This window comes from Trypanosoma brucei, assembly GCF_000002445.2.
Source record: "Trypanosoma brucei brucei TREU927 chromosome 11 chr11_scaffold01 genomic scaffold, whole genome shotgun sequence".
NCBI lineage: Eukaryota > Euglenozoa > Kinetoplastea > Trypanosomatida > Trypanosomatidae > Trypanosoma > Trypanosoma brucei.
The window spans coordinates 2,496,711-2,516,755 of NT_165288.1; the positions used below are offsets into that span (position 1 = coordinate 2,496,711).

The window sequence follows — 20,045 nt, forward strand, 5'->3', positions numbered from 1 at the left end:
TTTGAGTTCGCTTGGCTAAATGCTACAAAAGGAGGTATTGGGCTCAAATGCGAATTCCTCCACGGTTCTTGTAAAGGACACAGAGGCTGGAGGGGAACTCCGCGTTGTTAAGCGAATCAACGTCACCTCGTGGGCGGAATCCGATGTGGACAAAACACTCGAGACGTACAACGCTATTGCTTCGGCAAATATACCGAATATGGTTAAGTTGTACGTGGCCATGCGGCAGAGCTCCTCCATAAGTGTCGTGAGCTCCTACTGCCTTGGCGAGGAACTGCAGGAGTACCTTGACGAGAAAATCTCCTGTCCTTTAGATGAGGTTACTGCCTTGAGGTGGATGCGAAATATAGCGCGGGTCGTGCAACAGGTCCACAACCTTCCCCTCAACAACAGGGTGGCATGTTTTCATGGACCTTTAATTGATCGTATTTTTGTTGTGGACGACGGTAAAGAGGTATGCGTAGGTTTGCCACTACCACGCGTCTTGTACTTCAAATGGCTTGAGGAGCGTGAGACGTATGGTGTTAAATTGCACCACGAATACCCACCAGAAGTTCTGCGCGGCCGGTATTATTACACCCAAGCAAGCGATATTTGGCAGTTAGGACTCGTAGGAATGAAGTTGTTAGCAGCTAACGCCTCATTTGATCGTCGATCAGCCGCCATTCGGACACTTATTGCGTCCATGATGAACCCCATAATGAGGAAGCGACCTAACATTGAAGAGGTTAACAGAAAATTGGGGGAAATCACACGGGAACGCAGTATCTCATGCTTGTCGTCTGCGGATGTGAATACTCCGACATCGTATGAACGATTTCTCACTCCGCGCTCCGCAGTTATGGAGGAGCCGATCGGAATGACATCGTTGGATGAGTATGACACCTTCACCACCGACCTTAGTAAGACGAACTTCGATGAGGTGACCCAAAGCACGCATAAACATGCCTGGCGTAACAGGCTTCAACCAAGTTGGTACAACCAAGCGATGAAGCAATTTGAGGAGCTGCAACGGATGAACTCAACCCCGTTAACGTCAAGGTCACGCCCGGCATCACCCACGCCAGCAACTGGTGGAGCTGTATCACCGCGAGCGAGGAGAGATGCAAAGGCAACAAACGCACGGGACAGGTCGGGTGGAGCTCGGCCATCTCCCCGTCGGCGCGCGTCCTCTTCAACGCTTACCGGACCACAAAAAAATCGAACTCTTGAGCGCGTGCCGAGCTCGGCGCGCAGGGACCTTGCGATGCCCAGAATGTTGAATAACATTCCGTCTCAGCGGTCGCGTAATGCCCATAGGTTGGAATTGGAAGAAAAAAAGCGAAGGCAACAGGCTCTGGAGCGAGAGGCCCATGCCATGCACCGAGTTCATGAAAATAGGATGCGGGAAATCCGTAAGAACCAAGATGAGTCCATGAAACACGATATTCGGAAGTACATCAAGCAGTGGAGAGAGCAGAGCACCGCCGCAAAAGACGATAGCACTTCGTATAGCGAACACAATGGTGTGGCAATATTTGTTCCAAAAAATCCACCACCACCGGGGCGGTCACCAAATGTAGACACGAAAGCAAAGCAACAACCACTTAATAGTGAAGGGGATACACACAGGAGGGTTTTCTCGGATGAACTCACGCATGCAGCGGCAGGGCCGGTGGTGCATGGAAGCACACCAAGACCCTACAGTGCGACACGACACCCGCGGACACCACCATCAGCTACACCGAAGCGCTCAGCATCTATATACCGCATCCGTGGCATTAGCCCCAAGGTGCCGCACTCACGTGCCAATCCCTCCGACAGATACAAGGTCACAGAAAGTGCACCCACCACCACTGTGTCGTGTGCAAATCCTTCCAGTAGCAAAAATAGTGGCACGACGGCCTACCAAACTAGTGAAACCTCGTCCGGTACATATCCGTCAGGAACGAACAGGGCGGGGCAATCAAATTCACGGACAATCTCCGTTCTGGGAGAAGACGCGACTAAACCAAGCTGCACAGCTGGTGTGCCAGGCACTAATCGTCTCGCTGCGGAAAGTCTCAGGTGTTCTGCGGGTAGATTGCGGGAAGCACTGGAGAAACTATTACCAACCCGCGAGTTGTTCGTTGAGACAATGGAAGTTGTAGATGCCTTCGTGGTGCGCTCAGAGATTGAGCGGTGTAACCCTCGTTTCAACACAGTGTTCATGCACACACTTAGGAAGTTAATGAATGATGATGAACTTCTTCTTTCCGCCGTTCCGATGTGTGCGCAGTTAGTTTCGTTGTTGAGTCTGTTGCAAGGAGGCGAACAGCCTGAGGGGACGTAAAATTTGAGGAAAGAAGGTGGGGAATAAAGAATGGAGGAAGGAAAGGGGGAGATAGGGACGATGTACGCAAGGTGGAGGTCGCTGCAGTAGTCACTGCGCTCGCTGTTACGAAGACAGCACGGGCAAGTGATTAACGGTCCAACTAACCGCACCCTTGAAGAGGGAAAACGATGGTAAGGGTTCCAACTTGTTTTGCTGCACTGCATGTACATATATACAAACTTAGAATTGTGCATGTATCTTGCATTCTTCGTATCTTTTTTGTGTACGTGCGCCTTCACGTATCCCTCTCTTTTCCGTCTTCTTCTATCGCTCTGCATGTCCTCTCCTTTATTTTCGACGTGCCACGGGCGCTGTCAACCATTGGAAATGAATTCCAGCATATTATACGCAAACGCAAACATCCATTTCAGTTTGAATGGGCGGATTTTGGAGGGACGTGATCAGTCTTTTTATGTGTCTCGCAGTTCCGTACCCTTTCTCTCACACATTGCCGTGTTTTTTTTTGTGATTGCCTAACGTCTTTCAAAAAGGTGGAATTACGACACACGCAAAGGTGTGTCAAGGGTGGATATGAAGTTGAAGCAAGGGAAAGGAATGAGAATAAATGTAAAAGAGGTAACTGAAGCAGGTGGAGGTGTCTGTAGAAAGGGGGCGCACAACAAGTTGAACATGTGGAGTATCGTGAAGAATCCCAAAAGAAAACAAGAAAAAAAGAGGAAAACATTTCGCCCTTCTCTTCTTTTTATTTCCCCTCTCCTCCCTTGTTTCTCCTTCATTTCAATAGGCTATCATAAAGAATCACTCCAGTTTATTTTTCCAGTGTTTCTGCTTCTTTTTCTGGCCCTTCTCTTCTCTTCTCTTCTCTTTTTTGCTTTTTTTCTTTTTTGTGTGAGCGATTGTTGTTATTATTGTTTTCATTACTTTCACTATCATCATCATTATTGACTCGTCCTTATTGGCGGTAAAGGACACCGTGAGAGAAGAGGGTGAATATTGTTAAAGTTGACGTAATTATGAGCCCTTCAGGAAGGATATTTCCCACCTTGTAGAATTTCATGGGAGTGTACTGTGCATATATATATATATATATGGATATGAATAAACATATTTATTACCTACGCAGTCCTGTTAGGCAATGTTTTGATTTGCTGCTGCTGTTGGCATTCCCCCTTCCAACTCGATCGTGTGCCCGATTTCATCCCTCTAATTCACTTTCCCTTAAGGCTCATCTCACCTGTGACAGAGTGGGCGGCGCATGAAAATATTTTCCATTAATTTTATATGGATGAGTTAAATTCTTTTGTTTCTGCATTTTGATTCTAGTTCGGGTGGGTTGGTGCGGTGCCACTTGTTGAAAGTGGGGTGAAGTATTTTTTTTTTAGGTTCGTAAACTGCGGCAACGACAGCAGTGACTTCATCATGAAAAGAATCCACTAGTGCGATTGTGACTGCGCGGCCCTTGTGACTTCGGGGCTGGCGGCACATAATTATCTCTACAGTTGTTTCATCGCATTGGTTTCCTTTTTTTTTCCTGGTTGCCATGGTGTTGGTGGTTCCCCGCACACACTTACCTTTTCGTTCGTTTTCACTTACTTCCTGCCATCGTGATATCGGTACTACATGAAAGAGGAGAGAGGAAATTTGGGGGGAAACTATGCGATTCTATTTTTGTGAAGAGCTGGCATTCTTCTTTTATATCGTCCCCTGTTCTGCATGCAGCTTTTCGCATATGCATAAGAGTTGAATGGTGCGGCGATGAGTCGAGAAAAGAAGGTTGGGGAAACAAAATAATCACGTGAAGGTTGGAAGGAAAAGGGAAAGGGCGGTGGAAGAAGAAACCTTAGAAGGAGAGAAGGCGATGGTAAGTGGCTTTCGAGAAGCGGAAAGCGACCTACCACGGGGGTAGGGAAATATTTTGTCCACTCTCACAGTTTTTTGTCTGCCTTGTGGTTTTTTTTAACTAGTTATTTTTTAAAAAGTAAATCACTTTTCAAAGTTGATTGCTTTTGCTCCTTCATTTGCATAATTTAGAACGTAAAGCCCCCACGACTGCTTAGAGAGAGTTCCTGTTGGAGCCACGAGACGGATGGGAAGGACAAGAAGGGTCGAAACCGTTCAGTGAATCGTACATCACACTTTCCATGATTGCATAGCCACGCACTCGTAAATATAAATAAATATATATATATTTGCGCTTGCATATGCATATGCATAACCCCACTGAAAACACCTACTTGTGTAATTCACACCTCCAATACTTCCTACACCGCTTATATTATTTTTTCCAATACTGCACACTTTGTGGCTTCTGTATTTATCACCTACCATTTGACTGTAGTAGTAAAGTACAGCACAGGGAAATAGTAAGGAGCGATAAGAGGAAAAACAGACGAGAGCACCGGTTTGTTGCAAGGTATAGCATCGATAGTATGGGAGATTCTGAAGCCACTGCGGCTGCTGCTTTAGAGCAATCCATGCGAAGTGGCCGGACCGTGGTTTATTATACTCACCCGCAGAAGCTTCCATCCACATCAAGGGGCCTAACCAATATCGTTTCTGGTGATCAGCAGGGCAGTGGGGCAGACAGTCGTCATTACAAACATGAAGAGGTTGTCGCGGCGGGTGATTTCTCTTTCCTCCCGTTCCCATCGTATTGTGGAAGGACAACCGCCAACACGGTTCTCTACAAGCATTTTCTGTCTTTTGACGTCCACACATGAAGTGAATCTCTCAGATGCACGTTAAATCCTTCGCACGCACTTCCGCCGTTTCCACCTCACCAAATGACATCCCCCTTTGAGTTTGTCTTTCTGCTGTGTGCGCCCTTTTTTTTTTGTTGTCGCGGCAGCGGACACCTCCGAATGGTGGAAGATCCTCGGTTCCCGTGATGGTTACTAAACACCTTTCTTGCTCTCACCCTCCATTATTTGTCTTTAACTCTTTAGTATTTAGTGAAACTGCTGCAATTATTGTAAATTACTGTCCCCCCCCCTTCGCTCACAACTGTTTGCTCGCTGAAATCGCTGCTGTCACTGCTACCCGGTTCGCACCGATAAAAGGGAATGGGAAACAGGTTTGAAGGGAGTTCTACAATGGATGATGGCTGCGAGTCGCCCCGTGGTACGTGTGAGCGGCTGGTAGAGGTGAGCGTTTATGACAAGCAGTCGAACGAAATGCGTGTGTTCAGATGTGATTTGCATTTGCTCGAGTCGTCCATGACGTACTTCACACCTATCATCAAATGTTACCTCGACGAAGAAGAGCGCCAAAAGTCGCGGGAAGAAAAGTCGTTGGATAGGGCGTCATCGACCGGTGCACGCTCCGTGAAAAACAGCAAGACAAAGGCTCACGAGGCCACCAAGCCGTTGAAGCGAAAGGGTAAAGAAGAGAAGCCCCCCATACCACTCCATGTCAACTGTGACATGAGCACCTTTTCTTGGCTTATGGCCTACGTGGAGGGGAAGCAACGTTCATTTACTCCAAAGAATGCCGTGTCGCTAGCGTTGTCGTCAAACTTTTTGCACATGACACAGTTAGTTGAAATGACCCTCCTTTACATCAAGGATCACCTAGTGGAGGTTATTCTCTCGGGAGTGAACATGGACTGCTTTACTGGGGAACTATTGGCGAGGCTTGCAAGCATGATGTCGGAGGGCGATGTCGCCAGGGCCTTTCTAAAACTATTTGACTGGCATGCGGAGGACTCACCAAACCGCCGCTTCCTGACAGCCTTAATCCGACACATGTTGTGCGACCGCTTCGGGGAGGGTCGTCCCAGTAGTCTTCGGTGGTGTGGTCTCTGTGGTGCTCTTTTTGATCAACAGGAACTACAACACATAGAGCGGCGGTATAAAAATGTTAGGCTCCCTGTGTGCCCCCGCGTGACTAAGAATTCAGTTGGTCACCGGGGTGAGCTTCTCAAAACCCATGTAGCGTCCAAGCAAGAGGCAAATATCAAGTTTCCCCCACTTTCGTGGCATGAAAAGGAAGTGGAAGCGTGGGCGTGGCGCGTCGTGGGATCGTTGTACTTGTTTGTCTGCCGCCGTTGCAATTGTTGCGTCTCGCTGACGAACACTACCTGCCACTCTTGCCCCGGAGGCACCGCCAACTTTAGCCGCGCTGAAGGAGTGAGTAGTGAAGACGCTGACGCACTTCTTGCGTGGTTCGATTTAGCAAAGAACTTGTACCCAGGAGGACTACGGCCTATGTACTGCCCAAAAGAGGAGGCAGTGCGTGAACCTTTTCTACTTTTAACCCCCAAGGGTGGGTGGTTATACGATGATGAGGGCGACTCAAGCGTGCCAGGTGTGTGGAGCACACATCCAGCTGCAGTGGAAGAGTCCGTTGATGCGAAGGGTTATGTGAATATAGGCGTGATGAATGGGTTTGAGCGCTGGTTGATGGAAGAGCTCCAACAAATGATGGAGGACTTTGACCAGTCAGGACTCCACGCAAAGCCGTCCGCAAATCAACACGGCTCATCTCCTGCACAAGCAGGGCCATACTCACCTAACACTACGATGTCATCTCTTTCCCCAGGGCCGCGTAACATAGTCGGAGGAATCCACGGCGAAGGCGCCCCCGGCCGACCCGGGCTCCGCGGGGCTAAAGGCGTCGGTGATACGCGAATGAGACCTCTCAGTAATGGGACTGACCTGTCAAGGAAGGTGAAAGAGGGAGCACCACCAAGTGGGAGGCTGCAGAAGCGTGACAAGTTGGACAGCGGTGCGAGACTGCTTTCTTAGAGCGATCAGTGCGTAAAAACTTTGAGTATGATGGTTGCACCAGGTATATCCTCTCAGTAACCTCCATAACCAACTTTGACCTCCGTGATCGCTGACCTGGTGAAGCTGACATCGCGCGATTTCGGTGGCCAGGAAAGAAGGAAGTGGGTAGATATATAACGGATAAGGGTGCGGCTTCAAGAGAAGAAAAGTATACCTGGTTGCACCCGGTGGGACTTTGTGCCTTCTTAGCTCCGGTGCGCTGACGGTTGTACGTTGGCTCTATACGTAGCGCATATGCTGCCGTACTCGGCGAGATTTCGAGCATGTAGTTTGATCATTTGTCTAGTACGTTCACAGGTCTCCGGCAATGTTTTTGTTTTTCTTTTTACTTGCAAGTGGGTTGTGCTTGTGCTCAATACCCAGCGGGCAATAGTCTTCTGGGCTCACTCGGCTTACGCCACTGTGTTGGGTCGGCATGCACCTATGTCCCGATGTTGGTTGCATTTTTCTCTTATTCCCTTCCCCCACTGTCTTATTTTACACGTGTATTTGTTGCAAAGATGAGGGTGGGGTGGACAACTCGCTCCCCAGTGAAGTCAAAATGGATATGGGAACTTGAGCCGAGCAGGCTCCGCGCTATCGACTTTTTTACCTACCGTCTCGGGCTTTTCAGCGATCCCTCCACGAAGTGTACCAGGAAGGTCGCAGTCGACGGTAGCAACGGCAAAATAAGCAATAAAAAACGAAATGCGAATCGATTAAACAAACTGTCTGAACCTTTGAGCCCTATTCCGTCACCCTATGGCGGGGAGCTTACGAAGGCGCACAATACCGCAGGCGATGGATGCAGTAGGATTTTCTCATTCTCTCCCTTGAAGCTGATGCAACGGATGATGCGCGAGTGGGAAGAAGAGCAGCGAGAGCTTTTGTCGCGAGATGAAGAAATCCTGGCAAGGGAAGAAGCGCAAATGGCTTCTATTATGAAGCATCCATCCGCATTGTTCGGGGATGAAGCAGCGGTCCTGTACAAATTTGGCATGGGTGCCTTCGTTTCACCGAACGCACCGGGCTTCTCGGGAATTTTTCGGCAGCATTGGAAGGACTTTTTGGTCACGGAAATGGTCTACGATAGTGAGGGAGAAGATGGCAAACCACTTTCCCGCGAGCTCGATTGGACTATTCCACCACTTCCTGATTGTTTTCGTTCAGTTGATGAATCAGATACCAAATATGTGCATGGTGGCAGCACGGCTAGCGGTGAAAACCGCATCAACAGTTTCTTTACCGTCGATATAGGAGGGCAGTTAAAACAAATAATGAAGGAAGATAGCGGCGAGGGAGATAGCAAAAGAACGGGGGTGGAACCCCTAACGGGTAATCTGTCTGGCGCAGCCTCACGAAATAAATCTCGACTAGAGGGAAACGGCCAGGATGAGGATTCGAGCGAATTTAGGACGGGGAAGTTTTACCTTCAGTGCTACCTCCGTAAGCAGCATATTGCACACAGCGTCGCGCTCTCCAACATCGCTCAAACTCTTCGAATGCACCCCTCCTGTATATCCGTAGCCGGTATTAAGGACTACATTGGGGACACGCTGCAAAGGGTCCGGTTGCAAAATGTCACTCCAGCATCAGCGCTAGAAGCAAATCGTGTCTTCCGCAAGAAGAAGTGGGCAATGACCCTTTCCGACTTCTCATATCATACGGAACCACTATTTCCTGGGCGGCTGTTCGGTAATCACTTTAAAATTGTCCTTCGAGATGTGACGGTGCCAAAGACATGCATTCAACAGGCGGTGTACGAGCTCCAGACGCATGGGTTCCCGAACTATTACGGATGCCAGCGGTTCTCGTGGTTTGGTGGGACTAATGATGCTGCTTTCGCTATACTAAATCAAAACTGGTTAGCTTTCGCGTTCCGCTTTCTCGGGTATACCAGTCGTGAGCTGACACTCCGAGAACTGCTACAGCGTGAAAAAAAATATCCGAACCCAGTACAAGACGAGTATCGTCGCAATATCGTACGGCGTCTTCGATCCATCGCAATAGAACCCAGTGAATTGGATACGGCTCCATTTCTTGCATGTCCCTCCCTTGGTGCCCCGTTGACCGCTACCGATGGTGGGCCCGTGAGCAAGAAGCAAGAGTTGATACTTCTGCAGTTACAAGGTGCGTATCTTGATTTGAGCGTGATGAGTCGGCGTCTCACAGCACAGCGTCTCTGTAGCTACTTGTGGAACCAAGTGCTAACACTTCGGCTTCACCACTTCGGTGGTAAAGAGGTTTTGGAAGGTGATATGGTTCTACCCGAGGTGCTGCGGCGTGTGCAAACCTCACCAGAAGAACGGACTGACTGGTACCGACAGGGTATTCATCTCGTTGAAACTGAGGAAGAAAGAGAGAGAACGTCCATTATGAATGTTATTCATCCTGGTTTCTCCTTCAATTCCATGCGGTTGCCGCAGAACGCGGTAGGGGAGTATTTTCTTCAGGTGTGTCAAAAGTACCACCTGGAATGGCACAGCCGCCACTCGAGGTTGGGGATTCACGACTTCTTTGAGCCACCGCGCCCTATTATTCGTAAACCAATGAACCTGCGGTATGACTACGACACTGAGTCATGCAAGTTGACGCTTGAATTTTCTCTTGAGCGTGGCAGCTACGCTAATGTTGTTCTTACAGAGCTCATGAAACAAGCTCGTTGTGTTGGTTCCTCTGATATTCTTACCCTTCCCGCTCCCGATGCAATGTGGGAGTTTGGAAACCGCGATCCTGGATACGTCACATCCCTGCAAGACATATACGAAGGATTTCAAGACGGTGTTGGGTTTGTGAATGAGGAGCACGTCCTACCTTTTGTTGGGGATGTCAAGCCGTGGGACTATAATACCGGGCCGCTCTTTCTACCGGAGAGTGCAGATCCTGTGCGCAAAGCACATCGTTGGGGATCACGGCACCTGATTCGGAATATGGCCCGCCGGGAACAAGATGAGGAGGAAATGAGGTTGCGACTATTTGAGAAACCACTCGCCAAAACACTTAAAGATGGCGAAGTGAGCTGTTACGCCGGGCACACAGTTCCCCTTCCACCCAATGCTAAGGCGAAGAAAATATTCTTTAAAGTCCTCCGCCGGCAGCGTCGCTACCCCGGGGCACCCAAAACCACGCCACGTATCAAACGCGGTGCAGAGGTTCAAAGGAGGGAAACGGCTCGTGTGCCGTTTAAAACCATTAACAAGAATACGTGGAACGTGACGTGGTGATGTGACTTGTTTTAAGAGTTCTGAACAGAACAAATGATCAGTAAAATGGACTTTCTTCCCTGCATTTCCCTTGTATGTGCTCGTGGGAAAGCAGGCGTGTATATTGCACACTCTGGTCGGTTCCCTTTGCTGTTCAACCTCTCTTTTTTTGTATCAATAATGCCCGTCGTTTGGTTTTGTACTTTTTTGGGAAGGGGTCAGGCCTTATAAAGGTTGGCGGCTCATTTTTCTCGCCCGTGTGCATCTAGTAATAGGCAAGCAGCAGGTTTAAATAGCTGCCCAGTAGGGTTTGAGTTGGTTCTCCCCTTTCCTCACTCGTATATAAGTTTAATTTCGTCTCTACGCATTAGTGTTTACGCACGCATGTATCGCTCAGTGGGAGAAGCAGTCGGACGGACCCCTAAGCAGGACGCACCGCCATACGACCCCTCTCTTTGGGAAGGAAAGGATTGTGCATTCATCACAGTTCTGAAAGAGGCTCATGAAAGGCAACAACGGCAGGAGCGCCACCGCGACGCACAGCACGGCGGAGTCGACGAGGCTGGCTTGGCGGCTCCCCACACCTCCCATATTCAGCTGACATACACACCAACAAGTTGGTGGGAAAGGCTTATGTTGAAATTGTTCCCTCGGTATTATGCCTTACGGGTCATGGCAAATAGTGATATTTCCCGACTGAGCAATGAAGAACTTGTAATGCGGATGCATCTCGCCCTTCAGGCGGGAGACGGTGATTTCTCTGCCCTCATAGCGCAGGAGTTGGCTCGGAGACGTGTGTATCTGTACCGAGAGGAGGTTACCACTGTGAATACAACCCCTGGGGGTGCGGCAGTTAGGCGAAACAACTATAGAGGGATGGGAAGTTCTGACGAAGGGGTTGGTATTATGCGTGCGAGGTATTCGGACAGTGCAGTAAAGCAAGGTGCCGTCAGCCATGTTGCAGATTCGTCATTTACGGTGCCAGAGTTTCTGCTGAGGCGTCCCTCATACGGTGGATGAGGTTTCCGCTGCTTTCGGCTGCCCGTACACGTGGACACAACCGCAGCATGGCAGGCAAAGGGCTGGGAAAGGAGAAGCTGGGACACTGAAGTAAGTAAATGCTGGAAAAGAGGTAAATCGCGGTGGTGTTACATTACTACAAAACTCAGGTTGCACTGGCAGCTGAATTTTTTCACTCCTCTGTGCATGGTGTCTTGTTTGAGGGAGATGATGTAGCTTCAAACTCGTTAATTCCTGTTGTTTTGATTCCTTGGAAAGGATTTGGTGAGCACGCTCACATGGTTCTCTTTTGTGTTTGTTTGTTTTCCCTTCGCACACGCCTACAACGTAAGACACACCAATTCACCACGAGGCGGCACGCCCTCAGCTCCGCACGGTCCTCCCGTGTTGGTGTGCACGCAGGCCTGACGATGACAGAGGACGAGGAACCATATGTTATGGCCTTCGAGCCCTACACAGTGCAGAGGGAAATGATGCGAACTGTTCATTTGGCTCTTAATTCCTGGCCTCGGCACACCCCCATTGCGGCGATTGAGGTTCCCACCGGGTGTGGAAAGACGCTGGCATTGCTTTCAAGCGTGTTGCGCTACCAGGCAGGGTTGGAGAAACACACACCACAGGAGCTGGAGCAGCACTTTCGCCTGCGGAGGTGTAGGGGTCCCCCAGTGTTGCCCTCATTGTCAAGAACGGAAATGTCGTCACGTAAATGGTGCCACTGCAAGGAAGACAGTAAACACAGTGAAGAGTCGAATGGTTTGAAAGCAAATACAGCGGACGGTGAAGAAGCTTGGCGTGTGTCGTCGTTATTTCTGAGGCAGTTCAGGCCACCGAACGGCAAACGTCTGCGTGTTGAGCTAGTAACTGAAGGATCGTTGGAACTCCGCAAGCAGCATCAATCGCCGCCATGTACGATTTTTTACGTGACGCGTACGCACGCGCAGCTTCGACAGTGTGTGGGGGAACTGCGTAAACTCAAAGGTCTGGAGAGACTGAAAATGAATATCCTGGGAAGCCGCAAGCAATACTGCATAAACCAACATGTGCTGAAGGCGTGTGCAAACAAGACGCTTCCTATAGAGGGAAACAACCTTGGTGAAGTCTGTGACAAGCTTGTGTCTCTCGGTCAGTGCGAAGCCGTTCATGGCTACGGTGTCCTTGGTAGTAAGGCTATAACTCACCCCCTGAGCCAAGGACGGAGTGACAAAGTGTGGGATATTGAAGATTTGGTAACCGAAGGTGTAGGAATGGAGTGTTGTCCGTATTATGCCGCGAGAGACCTTGTCTTCTTCGCCCACATCAACTTTGCCACGTATCAGTATCTTCTGGACCCGCTCATTCGTCATGAGTGCAAGATGGAGGCTGCCCTAAAAAATCACTCCATCATTATCTTTGATGAGGCACACAACGTCCCGCAAGTGTGTCAAGATGCATTATCCGTAGAGACGTCAGTGGACACGCTCCGTCTCATCCTAAATGAGATCGAGCCTCTAATACAACCCACTGTGGCGGTGGCGACGCTCAGCTACCCGCGCGAGTTCAAACTAACCAAATGGACACTTGTGGAGCTACTTTCCCTACTGTATGACGTATTCAAAGCCGTCACAGAGTTCGTGTCACCTGCGCAACCGTCGGTAAAAACGCAGCGTGGGGTACACTCCCGGCCGGTGGGGGGACAAGATGTCGAGGAAAGTGAAAGTAACCATGACGTTGAGAACAACGCAATCTTTCCAGGCGAAACCCTCGCAGAAGTGTTACGCCGCTGCATTACGGATTACATACCGATCGCTTCTAGCTGCAGCCGTCGAGGGTATGGGACCGCAGAGAGTTCAGCATCGAAAGACGGTGTAGCGATGTTTCGGCAAGTTTACGGGATTATAATGTCTCTGGGGGTCACCTTTAATCCATTCCAGTTCTCCATTTTTTGTCTTTCACTTATGAAGCGTTGGATCCTCATCATGCGCTTTATCATCCAGAAACCGAGCGCCTTTGTCCTCAGCATCAGTGACCCATTGCCAGAAAAAAACCGTAACGGTCAAGACAGCGTCCCAAGCAGTGAGGCTGGCGGCAACACCGAGGGGGTTGAGTCAGCTGTGCCATCACGAAGAATTGTTGGTATCCGATGTTTGGATGGTAGTTTGGCATTTCAGCACATCTTGAGTACCGCTCACCGTGTTGTGTTGGCCTCCGGGACACTTGCGCCGTTTCATCAGTTGGGACGAGACTTGGGAATACCACCTTCCAGTATGGCAACTTATGAAGGATTGCATGTGGCACAGAAGCATCAGTATCGATTGGGGGTTCTCACACATACTGTGGATGCCACTCCGTTGCACTGTACCTACGGGAGTTTGAAGGATCCTTCTTTCATTAGTCAGCTTGTGGAGACACTCGCTATGCTTGTTGAAAAAGTGGAACTTGGAGGTGTTCTCGTCTTCATGCCCAACTACACCGTAATGAAAACCATCGGGTTGCAGCTCATTTCTCGTTACCGTGACGCAGCCCGTCAGATGGAAGGAACACCAAAGTCTTCTAGGTTCCCGCAGGTTTTCCTCGAGAGTCAGTCAGCAGCTGATTTCCCTTCAGTGCTAGATAGCTTCCGAAAGGCTACAGTTCGTGGCCCAGCCGTTTTCGCCTCTGTTTTTCGAGCGAAAGTGAGTGAAGGGATTGACTTCGCGGATTGCATGGCCCGTCTTGTCGTGTGTGTGGGAGTCCCTTTACAGCCGTTGAAATCGTGGACGGTGCAAGCACAGAGGAGATACAGTGGGGAGGAGTGGTACGTAAATGATGCGGTCCGCGCTGTTAATCAAGCCCTTGGACGCTGCATACGTCACTCACGAGATTTCGGTGCGATGGTCCTGTTGGACGACCGTTTTGAACAAATGAACCTTCAGCAATCCCTGTCAAGATGGTGCCGCGAGGAGTTGAGGGTCCACCACTCACACGCGTCGTTAGCGGATGATCTTCATGAGTTCTTTCGCACTTGCAGGGGGGGAAATGCAATAGCGAAGGATTCTCATCTCAGAGAAAACGTAAGCGGTGGAAATACCAGCCAAGGAGAAGAACTGTATTGCCGGTCACTGGAAAAAGAAAACGTCCCTCCCCCCATTAAGGAAGAACGAGTGACCAGCATCTTGGATGCACCCTTTCTCATGGGGCCTGTACTGAAGCCGAAGGTTCCAACTTACACACGACAGTTGAGTTGCACCGCATTAAAACTCATGTACGAAGCCCATGATGATGTCTCCCAAGTTACAGCCGAAGAGCTTCGTGAGGCACTGCGACTCTTGGAGGACGGGTTTCCGCAGTGACACAGTAGGCAGTTGTTATTTTGATATTAAGCTTTTTTCCTTGGTGGGCATCCCGCACACCGTCTACACCTTGTGTTTCCTTGGTAAGTGAACCATCGCTTAATAATTCGTGGGTTCGCTAGAACCTCAAGTTCGATGGCGGAGGTCAATGCCTGCCCCTGAGCACCCTGATGCGGAAAATAGACCCGCTAACAATGTTGCGTGTTGATTCCGGTTCTACAGAAAGTTGAAAAGGCACCCATCTGGGGGATGCAGCGAGGGGCGAGTAAACTCATGCAAAATGGGTCGAAGAACATCGCAAAACGAAGGTAGACACCGGCTTTTCTGCCGGTTCACTGCCGACCTCCATATCACTACTCTTATCTGGAGGCATAGAATACAGGAAAACTGGTGAGACTGCGCGGTTACGGTAAGATTATTAAACTCTGATGCGTGGTTTCTGGTGCCAGGATTTGTTTCAGATGGCAGTTTAGGCGTCAACATTTGTCTCATAGAAAGGCTTTGCGCGCATGAGTCACCACTTTTCCCGAAACACCAACAAGAGAGTATTCCCTTGGTGTTTCCAGTTGACCCCTATGTGTACCTTGTTGTTGTACATTTACTTTTGACACGGTCAACACCTTCCCACCGAGTTGTATGGTGGGTGGGCTAAAAAGTTGCGTGGATTTTTGTATTCCACGTTTTGTTGTTGCTATTCGCGGGTGCGAAGCTCTTTGATATGCGTTGCTCTCCTCCCCTCTTCCTCGGCCCACGCTATGTTTTACTTCTTTGCAAACCCTCTTTACGCGTTGACTACGCTGGCAACAAGGCTGAGAGATCGCCGGAATCCTTAAAATGGAGTGGGTTCCGTGCACCGAGCAGACGGGGTCGGTGGGCTGCCGCGAGGGGCACTGCGCAACCTCTCTTCAAGAAAAAAGTACTGGAGAAGAATGGGTTTTGGTTGTTGGGGGATATTGCGAAGGGGAGCGCGACGGCGCGGTTATGGCAGCGCGAGCAGATGGACTGCCGATGCTACGATGGGTTCGGCTGGATAAGCCCAACATGACGTGGTTCGAATGTGATGGGGCTTCGCTAACGCACGTAACTGGCGACACCGCCTACTTCTTTGGTGGATTAAACGAGCACATGAATCACAGTAATCAGTTACTCTGTCTTTCCCTGCATCAGGGGCAACAGGGTGATCTTTCCCTCGATGTGGTGAAGGTAGAGACAACAGGAGACGTCCCTCTTCCGCGCGCGAGGCATTCAGCTGGTAGTGCCGGGCGGTATTTCGTTGTGTTCGGTGGTGAAACGGAAGATGCTGAACAAAATAATGACGGATACATCCTGGACACCGACACAATGGTATGGACACGAATTCCAACAGGGCACCAGGTGCCCAATCCACGACTTCTCGCCGGCCCTCTTGTGTTCTACTCACCCCACGGGTGCATACTTTACGGTGGGGCACACTTTGTGAACGGCGATATAAGGAGTATGTCTGACGTGTGGAACCTGCACATCCCGCTGGGAGGCACATGGTTTAACGTTTCCTATGGGGACGGCGCCCCCGCCTGTCGCTTCCCGAGGTCGAATGGTCACGCCGGTGGCGTTCTGGGGCGGGTTGGGGGAGAAACTGTAGTGTTGTTTGTTGGAGGAAAGGATGCCGCTGAGGGGTGTGACAGAGTAAAACAGGTGCAGCCTCCGAAATCTGCTGAAGACAAATTCCATCTTCGTCTGGTAGACCCCGTGTTGGCTGGTGGTGAGGGCCCGCACTGGCGGTACACACCAGCAGCGGTAGATACACGACGTGGCGTATTGCTTTTGGGTGGTCAGTGCCGTCATCCACAGGAGGTTGCTGCCTTCCTACTAAAGCAGACGGGTGTTACTTTGCAACGGTAACAAATAATCAACAAGGTGGAATCAGTGGAGACAATTTGGAGAGATAGTGCAGTACTGCGCCCTACTGAATTCGGGGTTGTTTCGTTATTATCGTTTACGTTTCGTACGCATTTCTTGTTTGTCTTCGCTTTTTTTGGATATGCGTGATGTGGCGCGTCGTTTTCACACAGCCTTTTTCCCTAATGTTAGCCCTCCAAACCCTCACCCCCTCAATCTGAAGAAAAAGAGAGGGGCTTTCGTATCCTCAGGACTCGACCGCAAGTATGTCTTTAATTTTTTTTTGTATCATCCCTCATCCGTTCACCCGCACAAAGTGTTCCAAGGTGTCGATCATCATGCAGATGTTGGCCCCTGGTGCTTTCTTCAACGCATTAAAGGTCCGGGGGGTTACACACTTTTTTGGAGTTCCTGACCCCATTCTAAAATATTTCTGTGCCTTCGTGGCAAGTCACACGACACCGAAGGAACACATCATCACAGCAAACGAAGGGAATGCAGTGGCCATGGCTGCAGGTTACCATCTTGCAACTGGGGGACTCCCTTTGGTGTACATGAAAAACAGTGGCTTAGGCGATGCACTCAATCCCCTGATCTCTCTCACACACGCTGAGGCGTGCAGCATTCCCATGTTTATAGTCGTTGGTTGGCGAGGAGCTCCTGATGCTGGAAATGAGCTACCGTGTGCCGCAGAAGGGCGCTTGACCGAAGGAATCCTACGTGCTGCTGAGGTCCCGTATATCATTTTATCTTCTGCTTGTGGAAACGGGGAGCAGTCGATGGAAACAGCTCTGGATATGGCACTGAAGCACGTGCATAATTCAAGGACGCCCTATGCCTTTTTGGTACCACCAAACTTTTTTGAGGAATGCGCTTACGAAGGGGTTGGAGAAGGTATTGCTGAGCTTCCCATGACTCGCAGGGAGGCGGTTGAACAAGCACTGCGCCAAATAGACCGGGGAGATATAGTTGTGGGCGCCGCAAGCTTCCTTGCTCGTGAAATCTTTGAAGTTCAGGAGTGTGCCGGGATGCGACACGGCCCACAATTCTTCCCAGTCGGCAGCATGGGTCATTGTTCTTCCGTAGCAGCGGGTATAGCATTGGCCAAACCAGAAAGGCAAGTGTTTTGCTTTGATGGAGATGGCGCATTCCTTATGCACATGGGTTCATCAGCAACCATCGGCGGTGTAGCCGCCATACATTTAATAGGTACGGGCGAAACTTCCCTCATGCGCAACTACAAACATGTCGTTTTCAACAACGGATCCCACGATTCGGCAGGTGGTCAACCCACTGTGTCTTTTGATGTATCCCTCACGCAAGTGGCGAGTGCGTGTGGTTTTAGGACTGTCCGCGAAGAACCCGTAATGGACCTTGGCGAAACTGTGCGGGCCCTTCAGGAATTAAAGAAGGCGGAAGGGCCCGCGTTCTTGGAAGTATTTGTGCGAAGGGGCGGCCATTCAAACCCACAATGTGAACTTCCCTCTTTAGATGAGAGCAAACAAGCTCTCACTAACTGCTTGAGGGGCTAGTAATATCAGAGTACGCGGAGGGTGAGAAACGGCATATATGTGGATCAACACCTCGTTTGAGCGCTATTAAACGGGTATCGGGGGGGGGGGACCTGTGGGGAAACAAAAGAGGAAGTCGCTTTATTTTCTCACAATCAAACCCAAACAATTTGGTAGTACCAATGGAAAGGGAGGAGGAGCGAGTGAACGCAAGTAGTGAAGTAGAAGGGATGAACCCAACCAACAAGTCAAATGTTATCTTCCACTGTTACCCCTCATCTCTCTAGTAAGTGACGCTCCGACGTGGCTGGGGTGAAGACAGAAGTTCTGCTCCGTACCGGCTGAAGTGCGTAGGAAAGGCAAAACTAACAAGCATTTCTCAAGCGGCCCGCAATAGAAACATCGCTGAAAAGAAAGGGGGAATGTTAAGGCGTACAATTTTCCTGGGAAGGGTAACCCGCTCTTGGACCAAAGGATCTATAGTTAAGGCATCGGCCCATTTCCCAGATTCTGTGAGGGCTGATCCCGCAGAAAGACGTAATGAAGACTCGTCTCCGAAGGAAAGCCGCACATGGTCTCTTCATGACGGCCCGTGCAGCGAACCTCTTCACGTTCCCAAACATATTCAATGGGCAACACAGAAGGTGAGAGTTTGGGGGCAACTAATGCGAGTGGATAAGGCTGCTGCAATAAACCTCCTGCTTCAACCTTGTTACTGGGGAGCCAGTCTAGCAGTAACTCGGGCCATCGTCTGGGAGGGGGCGGATCCTGTCGTTTTGTTCGCTCCTTTCATTCCCGTACATTTGATCGTCCTGTTCGGCGCTGGTGCCTTTTTGGCTCGGGGTGCGGGTTGTATTATTAACGACATGTGTGACAGAAAGTTCGACCGAATGGTAGAACGCACCAAAACACGGCCGCTTGCTAGCGGTGTTGTCAGCATGAAGGAGGCATCAGGCCTTCTCATAACAGTAGCTGGTTTTGCGCTTGTTATTGCACTAAACCTGTCGCCCATGGCACTTGCTTCGGCGGTAGCGTTAGCTCCCATCGCGGCAGTTTATCCGCTCATGAAGCGTATAACCTACATGCCTCAGCTCGTTCTGGGACTTTGCTTCAACGGCGGCATTTTTGTTGGGTATGCTGCCGTGCTAAACCGCATTGATTTGGCCGTTACGCTTCCTATCTACTGCTCAGCCGTCGTGTGGACAGTTTTGTATGATACCATCTATGCGTACCAAGACAGGGCGGACGACCTGAAATGCGGTGTGAAGAGCTCGGCTATTCTTATTGGTGACAGGAAGCATATTCTCACTTTCATGATACTCCCCATCGGCATGGGTATTCTTATTTCGGGATTGATGGTCTCACAGTCGCTTCCGTTTTACATCGGTGTCCTCTGTTGCGTTTGGTACCTTCAGGGTGTCGTTGATAACGTCAACATATACGATGCGTGGTCATGTGGTATGGGATTCCGCAGGAACGTACGATTTGCCATCCTGGTTACTTTTTCTCTCTGCCTTGGAAACGTGTTGTGGGCACTCGCATCTGAGCACCAACCGGAAAAGGACGCCGCGAGCAACGCCATATCGGAAAAGTCGGCCTTGATGAAATTCCTTCTTTTGAATAAGGAAGCGGAACCCATGTCGTACAGCGTGCAAGATATTCGTTGGGTAGACCGTTTTGCGCATCCGGCATTCGTGGCAGCGCAGAAGGCTCAACACGAGGGAGAGGAAAAAACGGTGGTGGTGCCGGCGTGGATGCGGCGTGAGTACCTGGGTGAGAATGTAGGGACTATCATGCGCTTTTTTGGCGTTGACGAGGAAGCAATCCAAACTTGGCAAAAGTGGTGGTACGCGCAACTTGACCACTACAACATGTTCTCCAGCATCGCCGTTTAGTGTCAAGACATGCTGCTAGCAGAGGGGAACATGGAAAAGCAACTGCGACTTGTGGGATTTGTCTTCATTGGACGGTCTGGGATTTGTTACTGAAAGAAGGTAAGAGATGGTTCAACAGCAGTCAAATAAACAAAATATATATATGTACAT

General features: G+C 49.9%; 8 protein-coding genes across 8 annotated transcripts, besides 4 other annotated features; all 8 read left to right on the plus strand.

Moving 5' to 3' along the window:
- Nucleotides 1–19: 19 nt before the first annotated feature.
- Tb11.01.1050 (hypothetical protein, conserved) lies at nt 20–2,311 on the plus strand (the record flags this gene model as incomplete). Its single annotated transcript, XM_823900.1, has 1 exon — nt 20–2,311. The coding sequence occupies one exon, from the start codon at nt 20–22 to the stop codon at nt 2,309–2,311; it is 2,292 nt and encodes a 763-aa protein (XP_828993.1).
- An 846-nt stretch (nt 2,312–3,157) lies between these two features.
- Nucleotides 3,158–3,180: a microsatellite.
- Nucleotides 3,181–3,209: 29 nt separating this feature from the next.
- Nucleotides 3,210–3,257: a microsatellite.
- Nucleotides 3,258–3,386: 129 nt separating this feature from the next.
- Nucleotides 3,387–3,426: a microsatellite.
- A 1,052-nt stretch (nt 3,427–4,478) lies between these two features.
- Nucleotides 4,479–4,505: a sequence feature (AT_rich).
- Nucleotides 4,506–5,376: 871 nt separating this feature from the next.
- Tb11.01.1070 (hypothetical protein, conserved) lies at nt 5,377–7,059 on the plus strand (the record flags this gene model as incomplete). Its single annotated transcript, XM_823901.1, has 1 exon — nt 5,377–7,059. The coding sequence occupies one exon, from the start codon at nt 5,377–5,379 to the stop codon at nt 7,057–7,059; it is 1,683 nt and encodes a 560-aa protein (XP_828994.1).
- Nucleotides 7,060–7,532: 473 nt separating this feature from the next.
- On the plus strand, nt 7,533–10,304 carry Tb11.01.1080 (tRNA pseudouridine synthase, putative; the record flags this gene model as incomplete). The annotated part of the gene is made up of 1 exon (XM_823902.1): nt 7,533–10,304. The coding sequence occupies one exon, from the start codon at nt 7,533–7,535 to the stop codon at nt 10,302–10,304; it is 2,772 nt and encodes a 923-aa protein (XP_828995.1).
- A 363-nt stretch (nt 10,305–10,667) lies between these two features.
- Nucleotides 10,668–11,303, plus strand: Tb11.01.1090 (hypothetical protein, conserved; the record flags this gene model as incomplete). Its single annotated transcript, XM_823903.1, has 1 exon — nt 10,668–11,303. One exon carries the CDS (start codon nt 10,668–10,670, stop codon nt 11,301–11,303), a length of 636 nt encoding a protein of 211 aa, XP_828996.1.
- Nucleotides 11,304–11,581: 278 nt separating this feature from the next.
- On the plus strand, nt 11,582–14,611 carry Tb11.01.1100 (helicase; the record flags this gene model as incomplete). The annotated part of the gene is made up of 1 exon (XM_823904.1): nt 11,582–14,611. One exon carries the CDS (start codon nt 11,582–11,584, stop codon nt 14,609–14,611), a length of 3,030 nt encoding a protein of 1,009 aa, XP_828997.1.
- An 834-nt stretch (nt 14,612–15,445) lies between these two features.
- Nucleotides 15,446–16,492, plus strand: Tb11.01.1110 (hypothetical protein, conserved; the record flags this gene model as incomplete). The annotated part of the gene is made up of 1 exon (XM_823905.1): nt 15,446–16,492. One exon carries the CDS (start codon nt 15,446–15,448, stop codon nt 16,490–16,492), a length of 1,047 nt encoding a protein of 348 aa, XP_828998.1.
- Nucleotides 16,493–16,755: 263 nt separating this feature from the next.
- Tb11.01.1120 (phosphonopyruvate decarboxylase-like protein, putative) lies at nt 16,756–18,021 on the plus strand (the record flags this gene model as incomplete). The annotated part of the gene is made up of 1 exon (XM_823906.1): nt 16,756–18,021. One exon carries the CDS (start codon nt 16,756–16,758, stop codon nt 18,019–18,021), a length of 1,266 nt encoding a protein of 421 aa, XP_828999.1.
- Nucleotides 18,022–18,422: 401 nt separating this feature from the next.
- Nucleotides 18,423–19,895, plus strand: Tb11.01.1130 (prenyltransferase, putative; the record flags this gene model as incomplete). Its single annotated transcript, XM_823907.1, has 1 exon — nt 18,423–19,895. The coding sequence occupies one exon, from the start codon at nt 18,423–18,425 to the stop codon at nt 19,893–19,895; it is 1,473 nt and encodes a 490-aa protein (XP_829000.1).
- Between the last annotated feature and the right edge of the window lie 150 nt (nt 19,896–20,045).